The following is a 14,155-nucleotide window of genomic DNA, read 5'->3' on the forward strand; positions in this document are numbered from 1 at the left end:
AATACCAGGTGTGAAGGACAGTTTAATATCAGGGATATATTATTGTCCCCCTGACCAAAGTGCACAAGAGGATTCTGAGATGGAAAAAGAAATTAGAGAGGCTAACAAAAAGAAAAATGTAGTGGTAATGGGTGATTTTAACTATCCCCATATAAACTGGAAAAATGCATGTTCAGGTCATAGTAAGGAGAGAGCATTTCTGGATATGCTAAATGACTGTGGCTTAGAGCAGATCGTTGTGGAACCAACCAGGGGAGAGGTGATCCTAGATCTAATTCTATGTGGGACCCAGGACCTGGTGCGGGAAGTCAGTGTTGTTGAGCCGATAGGGAACAGCAACCACAATGCTGCCAGATTCAGTATCTCTGCATGCAAGCAAGTGACAACTACTAACGTAGTTACATTCGCCTTCAGAAGGGGAAATTTTTCAAAGATGAGGGGATAGTGCACAGGAAGCTGAAAGGGAAAATCAAGAGAGTCAAAACTGTCCAAGATGCTTGGAGGTTATTTTAAAACACAGTAATAAAAGCTCAGCTGGAATGTGTTCCACAGGTTAGGAAAGGCAGCGCCCAGTCCAAAAGAAAGCCACCATGGTTAACAAGAGAGGTTGAGGAAATTATCAGAAAAAAGAAAATGTCTTTTAGAAAATGGAAGTCCAGTTTGACTGATGAAGAATATGAGAGGGAACACAAATGGTGGCAAAAGAGAAGTAAGTTAGCTATAAGGGAGGCAAAAAAGGATTATGAGGAACGCATGGCTGTGAACATCAAAACCAGCAACAAACAGTTCTTCAAGTACATCAAAAGCAGGAAGCTAGCAAGGGAAGCGGTAGGCCCGTTAGATGACAAAGGAACAAAGAGTGTGCTAAAAGATGGCAGGGAGATTGCAGAGAAGCTGAATGAATTCTTTGCATCTGTCTTCACCCAAGAGGAGGTGAGGAAAATTCCTGCACCTGAACCAAGCTTCTTAGGAGGCGATTCTGAGGAACTAGCGATGATAGTGGTAGACAAGGAAGAAGTTCTGGCAGCCATTGATAAACTAAATGCTACCAAATCCCCTGGCCCAGATTGCATTCACCCAAGAGTTCTTAAAGAGCTCAAGCATGAAATTGCTGATCTTCTCACATTAATATGCAACTTATCCCTGAAATCTGCCTCCATCCCTGAAGACTGGAAGATGGCCAATGTCACACCAATCTTTAAGAAAGGATCTAGGGGGGACCCGGGAAATTACAGGCCAGTCAGTTTGACATCTGTTCCTGGCAAATTAGTAGAATCTATCATTAAAGATAAAATTATAAAACATGTAGAAAAGCAAGACCTGCTGAGAAAGAGTCAGCATGGCTTTTGCAGAGGCAAATCCTGTCTTACAAACTTACTAGAGTTCTTTGAGGGTGTAAACAGGCATGTGGATAAGGGGGAACCAGTGGACATTGTCTACTTGGATTTTCAAAAGGCTTTTGACAAAGTTCCTCACCAGAGACTATTGAGAAAACTCAGCAATGAAGGAATAAGAGGGGAAGTCCTCCTATGGATTAAAAACTGGTTGAGAAACAGGAAGCAAAGAGTGGGTGTAAATGGGAAATTCTCACAATGGAGAGATGTAAGGAGTGGTGTCCCCCAAGGATCCGTTTTGGGACCAGTGCTCTTTAACCTATTCATAAATGACCTGGAAGTAGGGGTGGGTAGCGTGGTGGCCAAGTTCGCAGAAGAAACCAAATTATGTAGGGTGGTGAGAACCGCAAAGGATTGCGAAGAGCTCCAAGCGGACCTTGATAAATTAGGTGAGTGGGCTCAGAAATGGCAAATGCAGTTCAATGTAGCAAAATGTAAAGTGATGCACATAGGGGCAAAAAATCCAAACTTCACATACATGCTACAGGGGTCAGTGCTATCAGTCACAGACCAGGAAAGGGATTTAGGCGTCTTAGTTGATAGTTCCATGGGAATGTCAACTCAATGCATGGCAGCTGTGAAAAAGGCAAACTCTATGTTGGGGATAATTAGGAAAGGAATTGGAGAATAAAACCCTGCAAAAGATTGTCATGCCCATATATATAGAAGACACGTGGCAGCGCACCGCGAGACTTTGGAGTACTGTAAGTTCAGTTCTGGTCGCTACATCTCAAAAAAAGGATATTGAAAGAGATAGAAAAAGTGCAGAGAAGGACAACCCGAGGATGATTGAGGGACTGGAGCACCTTCCTTATGCGAGGAGAGGTTGCACGCCGTTTGGGACTCTTTAGCTTGGAGAGGAGACGTCTGAGGGGGGATATGATTGAAGTCTATAAAATTATGCATGGGGAAGAAAATGTTGACAGAGAGAAATTTTTCTCTCTTTCTCACAATACTAGAACCAGGGGGGATACATAGAAAATGCTGGGGGGAAGAATTAGAACCAATAAAAGGAAACACTTCTTCACGCAACGTGTGATTGGTGTTTGGAATCTGCTGCCACAGGAGGTGGTGATGGCCACTCACCTGGATAGCTTCAAAAGGGGCTTGGACAGATTTATGGAGGAGAAGTCGATTTATGGCTACCAATCTTGATCCTCTTGATCTGAGATTGCAAATGCCTTAGCAGACCAGGTGATCGGGAGCAACAGCCGCAGAAGGCCATTGCTCTCACATCCTGCATGTGAGCTCCCAAAGGCACCTGGTGGGCCACTGCGAGTAGCAGAAAGCTGGACTAGATGGACTCTCGTCTGATCCAGCTGGCTTGTTCTTATGTTCTTATGTTCTTACTATCTGACAAATGGAGCTTTGACTCTCAAAAGCTGAACCCCCCCCCCCAAAAAAAAAAATTATTTCTAGTCTCTGAGGGGTTACTGGACTCAAACCCGGCTCTTCTACTGCAGACTAACACATCTTCCTTCTGAAAAACTATTTTTTACTGTTACTGAAGAAGGATGTGCAAACGAAAGAATTGTATACCTCTCTGTTCTGCAATCTTCTTATTTACATGGATGACTGTATCATTCCAGGAGCAAGATTCTCCTTATCTGTTGCTTTGTTTAGCTGTCCTTTATATCTCTCACACTGACATGCTCATTAGGCAGAAAACTAGGGCAAGGATGGATTTGTTTCAATTAAATGGTAGTTTTTAGAACTGACCTTTTACGGACATTCAGTGTCTACCAGAATACCTTACTTGCGGGTTTTTAAGGTTTACACTCCATAAGTTGTTCCCTAAATATTTTTTCTCATTCAGAAAATGAAAGGGAAGGTCATGCCAGTTAAATCAAGTAACTTTTCCTGCAACTGTCAGCTGCTTTTACACATCAGCAAACAAATTTAACTTAGATGAGAGACTTGGCAATAAACAGTCCATATAATAAACTGGATGTAAACCTGTGCTTTTGACCTCTCCAGCAAGGGACTCACATCAAAACATGCTTGAAGGTTCTTCATGAAGGTCTTCATGATCTGTTCCAGTTTCTTTTGCTACATCAAACCCTGAAGACTTTAACAGGAGGTGGGCTCCATTTTCTTCTGCTGATTTTACCTCTCTAGATTTCTGAGACACAGACCTGCATTAATCACCCCTGGAAGCGCATTCCTTGAACCCCAGGTATGTGGCAGCTGCTTAGGAAGACAGTGTGGCATTCTGGACTTTCTCAAAGGTAATCTGATCCAAGTGGCATGTAAATCTTTGAAGGACTTACACATGCACAGATGAAAAGTTTACTTATAATTATTTAGTGCAAGCATTTGCATCAGCGAGGGTTACTTCTTTAACTAGTGAGCTAGGATTGTTGACCTGTTAGATTCTGAAATGAAGTGAGTAAATTTTTTTTCTATCATTTTACTTATTATATTTGTATGCCAACTTTCCCTTTGCAGACTCAAGGCAGCATCCATCGTATAATATACAATAAATGGAATCAGTCTAAAAATGTAAAACCAATAACTCCTATCTCTAAAACAGGTGGTGACTGGGAGCTCAGAGGAGACAGAAGAGAAGGAGGCCAAAAGTTAGTAGAATCACTAATTACACTAATGCTGCCTCAATCATAAGCCAAGTGAAAGACCTCCACCTTGAAGGCCCTGCAAAATTGCATGAAATCCCAGAAGGCACAGATCTCATCAGGCAGAGTGTTCCATCAGGCTGGGACCAGAGCCGAAGCCAGCTGGACTTCTTTTGGGTTCTCAGCTCATGGCCAAATTTCTAGTAGTTTGGGACTTCTCTGACAAAGTCATTAGTGATTGAATTATCTTAAATAATTGCACTGGACAAGACCTAGTTGATACACTGTTGGTTGTGAAATATTCCTTCTTTGTGGACTTCACCACCACCTGATAGGCATTCATAGGTATCCTAAAGATGTTCTTACCATCTTGTCACAAGTTCTCCACCATCTCAGTTCCTGTTTTCTCCTCAACTTCGAGTTATACCAGGAGGCTAATTTGGCGTGGGCATGGAGAGGACGTTCTGGAAACCAGTTGGATCCGTAAGTCTCCACAGGGAAGCATAAATCAGCTCTCTGCCTATACAGAGAGGGTTCAGCATGTCTAAATACAATGCCTTCAAAGGCATGCCTTCAGGGCATAATGGTCCAACCATAGAAATCAGTCCCTTATCCAACCCCCAAAATAAATCCAGGGTGTGGCCTGCAGGATACATTGGGCCTATTCAAATTTGGAGAGTCCCTGTGCCAGTGTGGAACCAGCATTGTTCACATGGGTGATGAAATCCCCCATGCCCAGTTTGATCCTGCCTCCAGCACACCAGACAGGGCATCAACTGGGGTGTTAGCCGGTGATAGCCAAGCTCTCCTCAGCATCCTGCGTCAACATTGCCACCCCCTCCCTACATCCCTTTGTTCGGGGCTGATGAAGGACCTAGAAACCGGCAGGGCTTTCAGAGCAGCTGCATTCATCGGGCCAAGGAACACGCAGGGAATGTCTTTTGAAGTTGCAATCTTAGGTCATGTTCAAGCTCTACGGAATATAGAGAAGGAATTACATAATGGAAAAATTAAACTGAAACAGATATCAGGATGGTGGACCTTATAGACAAAGAAGTTAGCCATTAACAAATCAAGGTATGGAAGAGCAACTCTGGGAAATTCATGGGAACATAACAGTGAAAAAGAAATGAAATGAATAACATATTTCTTTTGTGTTCTATCACCCTTTTTTAAAAAATCTGAGCTTCCATGCTTTGGAGAAGGGGGCTGAATGTATGTCAAGAGATAAAACTAGAAACTGAGTTTATTTTTTTTTAATCTTGCTTTAAAAAGGGGAAAGGAAAGGTTAGAGGAATAAATGAGGATGAAATACATATGTATGATAAATTTGAATGTATTTAGTTCTTTAGGCGCAAAAGGCCTGCTGTGTATGGGACAGGCCTGATACAGGTACTGATTTGAATAATCACCTGACTTCAGAAGGGGGGGGGTCACTCAGTCATGAGGCTGATTCCTTATTTAGTATGCCCCATATGACCTTCAGCTGGCTTACAAAATAGAACTTCTGCCATTTACAAAGGTTAATGGTAGATATTAAAGAATGTACTGAAAAACATAGCAAAGAAATGTATTGTCAAAGGCTTTTCACAGTTAGATTCAACTGGTTCTGGTGGGTTTTCTGGGCTGTGTGGCCGTGGTCTGGTGGATCTCGTTCCTAACGTTTTGCCTGAATCTGTGACTGGCACCTTCAGAGGTGTATCACAGAGGGAAGTCTATTACACACTGTGTCCAGAGAGAAGGGAATGTTTGGGGTGTATATTGTCCATGTCCCAGGGTGGGGAACCAATTAGTAAGTGTTTGGGTAGAACTTGTTATGCAGAGATGTGGTTGATAGTCTTGTATTGAGGGTGGGGCTTATCAGTCCAGGGAGTGATTCACATTTTCATGCCCTGCAGCAGCAGTAGTATTGGTGAATGCAAATCCTGTGTGTGGGTGGAGTTCAGGGTGTGGCCTGCAGGATACATTGGGCCTATTCAAATTTGGAGAGTCCTATTCAAATTTGGAGAGCAAAGAAAAACTATAATGGCTGAAGTGGGGTTGCCATCCCCCCCCCCCAGCCACCAGTGGGGAATGAGTGGTAAGGCTGTCAGATCCAGGTTAGGAAACTCCTGGAAATTTGAGGATAGAGCCAGGGCTAGGGGAGGACCTCAGCAGAATACAAAGCCATATAGCCAACCCTCCAAAGCATTCATTTTCTCCAGGAGTCCTCCTGATCTCTGTTGTCTGGGGATAAGCTGTAATTCCAAGGGATCCCCATGTCCCCCTGAAAGCTGGAACCCCTAGGCTAAATTTACAATGGAGAAACACCAGTGAATTGCAACCAAAATGGTAAAAAGTCTGGAATCCAAGTCCTACGAGGAGAGACTTAGGGAGCTGGGGATGTTTAGTTTGGTCAAGAGAAGGTTAAGAGGCAACATGATAGCTATGTTTAAATATTTGAAGGGATGTCATGTTGGTGAGGGAGCAAGTAATAAGGAATGTATTGTCAAAGCTCCATTTCCCCTCAAGGTGAAGGAAAACAGATTCAACCTAAACATCAGGAAAAACGTCCTGACAGCGCAGCAGCAGCAGCAGCAGCAGGAGGAGGAGGAGGAGGAGGAGGAGGAGGAGGAGGAGGAGGAGGAGGAGGAGGAGCAGGCAGGGACGTAGGTATAGATTTTTATGGGGGGTTCGGGGGGTTACACCCCCACCCGCCCCTAGGACATGGCCATGCCTCCCCAAGCCCCGCCCCTGGCCTAGCGCTTATAAAAGCAGCTCTCTGAGGTTGGGGATGGCAGACTTCCCTGCCCTGCCCCTCCCCTCAGGGCAGAGGCATAGAGGGAAAATGGAGCCTGGTGCAAAATCTGAGCCCCTCCCCCCCCCGGGCAGCTGCTGTGATGCTGGAATCCACCCCCAAATAGCATCACTTTCAGAACAGTACTTCTGAAAATTGGCCAATTTAGTTCATGCTCATTCTGTCCAGATTGGCCTCCAATCAGCCACGTGCTTTGTCTCGCAAAGGTGTGTAGCAGATATCAACATTTTTATTAATCATCTGCAACAATCCATACTGCAGTCACCGCCCCGTCCCCTCCAAATGAACATATTACTCTCTGGCCTTCCTGCATTTCTGATGTTTCCTTTAATGTATTTTCATTGTGTAATATACCTCATAAATTTGCTTTACTTTTGAGCATTAACTTTGGCCATTTAACTAGCACAGTAAATAGGTTATTGGCAGAAAGGCACAGAATTCATATATAGGGTTGATGCCCTATTTCTTAACCAAATAAAAAGAAATTGCTGGAAGACATATTGAGCCTATCAGTCCCCTGCTGTATTTACAGACTTCAGCCAGAAATTGTATCGAATACGAAATGCCATGCTACACACTTCCTGAAAATTACTTCATTAATCTGTCAGGCTTTACAAAGCTGTCAAAATATTATGCTAGGCTTTCTATTGGTATGTTTTTTTTTCCAATTTCCCTCCTGCATGCAAAACTTCTCATAAACAATCATCAATATTTATAACTTGGATTCCATTTCACTTTATCAAAAGGGGAATATTTAAAACCCTACTTTGGCTGGGAGGCATTTGTCAAAACGGGGATTTCTTGTCACAGTCGCTAAAGCATTTTTTTTTTTTTGGTAGCAATAATTGTTCAGGGCATCCTCTGTCAGACTCTTGAACGTGGAAATAACAGAGACCGTAGGAAAGTCCTAACGCAGTTTATTTCTTACAATGCATAGAGTAACAATAGAAAGCTGGATCTAAGCTAGAGACCTTAGATCCAGAGACTACATCCTTCAAACCACCACCTCCCATTTCGCCTCACACCAAATGTCCCTTACAGTTTCTACAACATTTGCACTACAGAGCTTCAAAGAATCTGGGAACCGTTCGCACCTTCTTGCAGATGAGCTGGCGCCAGGAAGTTGCCAGGAAGGGGAGAGGGAAACAGGAAAGCATTTACAGGAAAACATTTGCAATTCTTACACAGCAAGACATCTGGGCACTGACAGGCTTGGTCCGGACATCCTGAAAGGCAAAAACGGTACTTCTGAAAAGGAATATTTGCATGTCCAGAGTGAATGAACGGAAGGAGGCGCACAGGAGCTTCCAGTGTATGCCTCTGGACTATAGCAAAAGCTGTAGAAGATGACATCCCTCAGAAAGTCAAAACAAAATGGCAACTGTTGCTTGTTGGGCTGTTCTGATATAGAACCTGTTTAGCCCCAAAGTTTAAAACATTCTATGGGGACAAAGCCCAATAGGGCATCATGTAAATTATGGGGATTTGATGTCTAAGAAGAAGAAGAAGGAGGCGGAGGCGGAGGCGGAGGCGGAGGAGGAGGCGGAGGAGGAGGAGGAGGTCAACCTTGAGACTACATTCCTTCATCTGCCAGCCCAGACCAGTTCGTATCTCCTTCTTAACCTTGCTGCGTGCTTGCCATCTCTGGCTTCTATACTGTGTGAATCTCTGTCTTGGTGGGAATAGTGGGATGGGAAAGCAGGGTTGTTTTGGGCTGGGATTTCCGCAGGAAAACGTTTGCCCGTAAAAGCGGCAGCTGGGGAGAGTCTGATCAGATTCCGCATTGTCTGTAGAAGATCATGATTGCCAGTCAATAAAGAGCTTTTAAAGTTACTGTTGGCCTGGACATTTGCAAACACCAAGACAACTTCAACAAGAAAGAAGAGACTCTGAGAATTAACAAAGCTTGGCTACCAGTACTTAAAAACACCAGAATTAAAGGCCAAGGGAATGCTAAATTCATGGACAATGAACTCCACTCAGACACAGGATTTGCAAATGCCAATTGTAAGGAATTCCATAGAAGCAGAAATAAAAGGCTTTTTGGGTGCAAAAGTCCGTTTATTAAGACATCTTAGAAAGCTCACGTACACGTAGTGGCAGGAATGACTCTTCCCGCCAGAGGCACAGGTTATAACACCATTCACCCCATCCCCCCTTCCTGCTTCCCATGGGAACGGAGTCCTCATCTCCCGCGCAAAGATAAAGTCTCCGCCGAAGAAGCTGGCCCATCGCCCGGGCTGTGGAATGCACTCAAGGTTACTTCACCATCAACACCATTGAATCCTTTACACTAATACTGCTGCTGCTGCAGGGAATGCAAATGCAACTACAAATGTAAATGAACTGATAACTTCACCTGCAATACAATGCACTCAATCACACCTTTGCATAGCAAGTTCCACCCAAACACTTAGTGATTGGTTCCCCACCCTAAGACATGGACAATATATACCCCACTAAACATTCCCTTCTCACTAGACACAGTGTGTAACAGACTTCTCTCTGCAATACACCTCTGAAGATGCCAGCGACAGATGCAGGCAAAACGTTAGGAACAAGATCTACAAGACCACGGCCACACAGCCCGGAAAGCCTTCGACAATACAAATGTGATAGTAGTTTGGTTGATTCAGAAGCTGTTCCAAGAGTGTTTATCTCTGCTGAGGATCTCATTACTGTACCTGGAAACCAGCTTTTGAGAAAGAAAGGAGGGATGGGATGGCAGTTCCATGGAATCTTAAGCAGCCTCATTTGCATCTTATGCAAAATATTTGTTAATTATGCTACTCAGCTGAAGGTGAGCATTCTTCAACACTGTTCTTGCTCCCAGCCACCATATGAAGAGTTGCTTGGTCCCCCTTGGCCAGGGGATGGAGGGGTAGTGTTTCCATCTCCAGATTGGGCAGCTCCTGGAGATTTGGGGGTGGAACCTGGGGAGGGCAGGGATAATGCCACAACATCCACCGTCCCAAGCATCCACATTTATTTGTTTGTTTGTTTGTTTGTTTATTGTTTCAATTTCTATACCGCCCGATCCCCGAAGGGCTCCGGGCAGTGAACAACATAATATAAAACATAAAACAGGAGCAAATCCAATACAACACAATACATAGGCTCCATCAATAAAACATCTTAAAATACATAAAAACAGCGGCTAATAATTAACATTTAAACAAAAGGCGTCCAAGCCTCAATTTCAACCCACCCCAAAAGGGGGACGGCAGGCCCCTCAATATGCGGGCTCTGATGTACCAGTGCCAGGGCTAGGAGCAGTAGGGGGCATCAGTTTTGGGCAACTGATCCCAGTAGTCTAAAATGAGCTATAATTTCATGGGATGCCCAGGTGCCACCTGGAGGTGGGCATCCCTACAGCACAGACCACACAAGGTGGGGGGGAAATGTGGGAGTTGGCTCACGGGAGATCTCCACTGGCTGAGCGTGTGGGCAGAGATGAGGGCAGACTCTGCGTCCCCCCTGCCTTTGGGGTAAGCCCCCCCCCCCTCCGACATGTATTTTTTGGTTTGGCTTCATTTTCTGTTTAACACATACCTATATATGAAAGAAAGAGGAGTGCGGGCTCACCTCTTTCTTGCAACTTAACCGAGAGAACAGGGTTCAAATCCAGACACGCTGAAACCGCTGGCTTTTTCAAGGTTTTTTTTAAAAGAAAGCAAACAAAGGAAAAGGAAAAATAACAGAAAAATGACTCGAGTTCCAAGAGGAAGCTTTCGCGTGTCCCTTGCTGGTCTGAAGGCTGAATTGGAATGAGCCGGAGTCTCTCCCCAATTCCTGTGATCTGAGCTATGCGGCCTCTCGCCTCCTTTTGGGGGCCAGGTCAACCTTCTTGGTCTGACAGGCCGGGTTTCAGAATGTGGCCCCGGAGAATCTGATTTCCATTGTAGAAACATAGGCACAGTTTTATAGCTTTTCTACAGGGCAAGGGTCTCATAGTTCATGACTTTAGCCAGGCCATGCAAAGTCCTTCTTCACACTATGATACCCCTTCTTTCACCCATAGAACTGCACTTCCATTTATTTCCCAGGCAACTGAATGACAGGCGCATTGAGGGGCTCAGATCTTTAAGGCACTTAGAACAGCCAGGTGAAAACAGGTATTACTCCTCAAATATCTTCTAAGTCTGGCATTGCCAAACCTCGTTGGGACCTAGAGATCTCCCAACTTTATACCTGATCTTCAGACTACAGAGGTCAGCTCCCTGAAGAAGACAGCCACCCCAGTGGGTGTCCCTTATGTCATTATCCCTCACTGAGGTCCCTCTCCTGCCCAAGCTCCACCCTCCCCAGGTGCCACCCCCAAATCTCCAAGAAGTTCTCAACCTGGAGTCACCAACCCTACCTGAGTCCAAAGAGGGTGTCATCCCTGCAGAAGCATTCCAAAACTATCTCCTTTCTCGAGAAAATCTTTTATTGCGTATTAACAGATCAGTTTCTGCAAAGGAGCCCATGGGACCAAAGAACTTTCACCTCCTTTTTAAAATGTCCTGTTTATCATCCTGAATGAGCGGCACAGAAATCGGAAGCTTTGGACATCAGCACTTTCTGCCAATCGGTCAGAAGTGGCCATTGCTCTTGGCGGGGAAATGATCCCGGAGCATATTTATTTGTTCATTCACTGAGCCGGGAGTCTCTCGCTGGGGCAGGCAGCGCAAAGAGGGGCTCCGGAGCAGAAATCAGCAGCAGTCCTAAGATGGTTGATAAGTCATTCTTCTGCCTGGTACAGTCACGGTTAATGTCTGCTGCAACATCGGAGCCGGCTTCCAACGGTCCAAGTTTTTCACTTCCAACTTTTCTCTCTCCAGTTCTTGCTGTTTCTCCTTTACACGGAAAGGCACACTAGCATTTGTGTGTGTGTGTGTATTGGGAAGAAAAACAAACAAGGCAACTGTCAAGCTGAACCATCACAGCAAAGATGCTTTTCTACATCCACAGGTTTCAATCACACATTATCAAAGTCAACAAAATAGCCCACTATCAGCATCTGTTGATAGATTCACAGCCCCTTTACAGCAAACATTCAAGGCAAACTGAGAAGGTCCCCGAAGCAGAGGCCTACCGGGCCTAAAGGGTGCTCAGGGGCACGACCGCTTCCCTGCACCCCCACCCCCCTGCCCAGCCCCCTGCCCCTTCCTGCGCCCCACTCATGGGAGCCAGCAGGGAGGGCGGGGGGGGGGTGCCTCAGATGGCAGCAGCTGGCTTCTGGGCTGGGTGTCCTCCTTGGCCAACTTGCACTTTCTCACACTAACTGCAGTCACAACTGCCCACACTGATGACGCACCTTTCCCCCAGTTGTGTTGGGCTGGTGGGTGCCGGTTGAAGTGTCTCTGCCATGGCCCCAGGAATGCTGATCAAGGCAAGTGACTGGTTAAAGCTGAATCACCTTAACCCCCACCCCAAAGCCATATCAGTTTTTTTGGGGGGGGTTAATTTACAGAGCCTGGGTGCCCCCCCTAAAGCTGGACATGATTCGGCTTTTTCAGCCTGGGCGGGGGGGTGGAGAGCAAGAGCTTCGGCTGAATGCTGGAGGGCCATGTCCCAGGCCTCTGCAGACTGGGGCAACAGCAGAGCTCCGGCTGGACGGTGGCCTCCTCCAGCCCAGACAACTGCACCTCCCCCAGCCCCTCCCCAGGACTGTGGCCCAAGCCCACCTGCAACCATCTCTTTTATTTGGTAATATTCAGGTGTGGGGTTCAAAAACATTTTTCTGTAAAAAGTTGAATAGGCTGTCCTGTCAGGAGTGCGCCGGTTGTGTGTTCCTGCTTGGCAGGCGGTTGGACTTGTGGTCTTTTCTAGCTCTACGATTCTATTATTCTACAGTTGATTGTTATTAGCTTTATTCTGCTTTACCAAAATTTCTGGATTTTAAAAACCCAAACCCAAAATTTACCAAACAAAATCCAATATGTTGAAGCCATCCCAGCCACAGGTCCACTCACTGTCCTCCAAGTGTGCATGCCAGCTGTGTAGTGCCACCTGTCCCCTCACTAGGGGACAGGTTCAGGCAGACTGAGACCCCCCCCCCAGTGCTCCCCCTGTGATCCTGGGGTCTAGGACAAGTGGCAAACTATGGCTTGCTCAGTTGTGCCCCCCCCCCCCCAGGTATCCATTACTTCTGATGCTAGCTGCCATCACTGCCCACGCAAGAACTAAGCCCTCTGCCCAGTGTCTTTGGGACAGAGGAGGGAAGTCAGAGGAGTCATAAGCAACAGAAACCCAGTGTGTGTGAAGGTGGGGGCCCCATCTGACAGTACCTGCCTGCAGCCCATCCCTCCCCCCCCAGTCCCCCTTTGCAGTTTATATGTGTGGTCTATCATTATTGGATATAGAAGCAAACCAACCTGATTTCAATGGATTGTTCAGAATACTTTGGTTGCAAAACTTTACCATTTAATTTTTTTCTAGGCTTGATAAAGCAATAAACCTGAAAGGGTGGAGATGTGAATCTGAGGGATCCAAATGCCACATTATTTAAACTGGGTTCCAGCTCCACCATGGAGCTCAGGGGAGGGGTGTGGCTCAGGGGAAGAGCCTCTGCTTTGCCGGTTCAGACCCCGGCATCTCCAGTTAAACGGAACAGGCAGGAGAGGATTGGACAGACCCCGGAGAGCGGCTGCCAGGCTGAGCGGACCAGGCTGAGCTTGCTGGAATCAGCCTAAGGCAGCAGACAGAGGGGCTTGTTGCGTACATAACAGACTTACTTTTTCATGAGTACAACAAGGCCAGTGATGCTTGGGGGAACGGGAAGAGATCCACACATGGCCCTCAATAACAAGGTGAGGTATGGGTAGAAAAGGGGTTAAGTGACTCTGTGCTGAGCTGCACGTGCACAAATGTTATGAAATGCTCAGAACTGTGAAAATGGTGAGTCTTTTCAAAAAGCAGTGTGCTGTATAATCCTGGGTCCTGAGAAGGTCAGGAGAAAGGTTGGCACGTGAATAATCTGATCTTTTAAAAAATAATAATATACCTCCAACTCTCCGCACATCAGACTGAAATCCCTGGGGACGGGTCCTGTTTCATGTTCCAAAACACAAAGGTATATCCCGCTAATACAAAAGGCTCAATATTAAAGTGCACAGTGCGTTTATCTTGCTAGTGTGGTTTCTAAACATCCACTTATCACTATACCTAACAGACTACTACTATTAACTACTGCCTCATTTTAACACATAACAAATACTTATTACCAAACATACAACTCTTACTTATGACATACAATTAAGACATAAAATTAAATATACAAACATACAAGAAACCATTAAGAATGTAGAGGTTTGGGGTGTCAGCCCTTCACTCATCAGTTTGTGTCATCCAGTTATTTTAGCTTCCTCCTCTTCTTGGACCATGAAACCAAAGCAACTCAATTGTCC

At 45.5% G+C, this 14,155-nt stretch overlaps 1 protein-coding gene across 1 annotated transcript in view; it reads right to left on the reverse strand.

The window, feature by feature from the left end:
• Positions 1 to 11,203: 11,203 nt before the first annotated feature.
• Positions 11,204 to 14,155, reverse strand: part of SPATS1 (spermatogenesis associated serine rich 1) — a 59,640-nt gene continuing 56,688 nt past the window's right edge. Inside the window, exon 8 of the mRNA XM_048506513.1 lies at positions 11,204 to 11,621. Within this exon, the coding sequence (XP_048362470.1) occupies positions 11,471 to 11,621 (151 nt within the window). The 3' untranslated portion in view covers positions 11,204 to 11,470. The remainder of the gene's footprint in view (positions 11,622 to 14,155) is intronic.

Source organism: Sphaerodactylus townsendi, linkage group LG01 (genome assembly GCF_021028975.2).
Source record: "Sphaerodactylus townsendi isolate TG3544 linkage group LG01, MPM_Stown_v2.3, whole genome shotgun sequence".
NCBI lineage: Eukaryota > Metazoa > Chordata > Lepidosauria > Squamata > Sphaerodactylidae > Sphaerodactylus > Sphaerodactylus townsendi.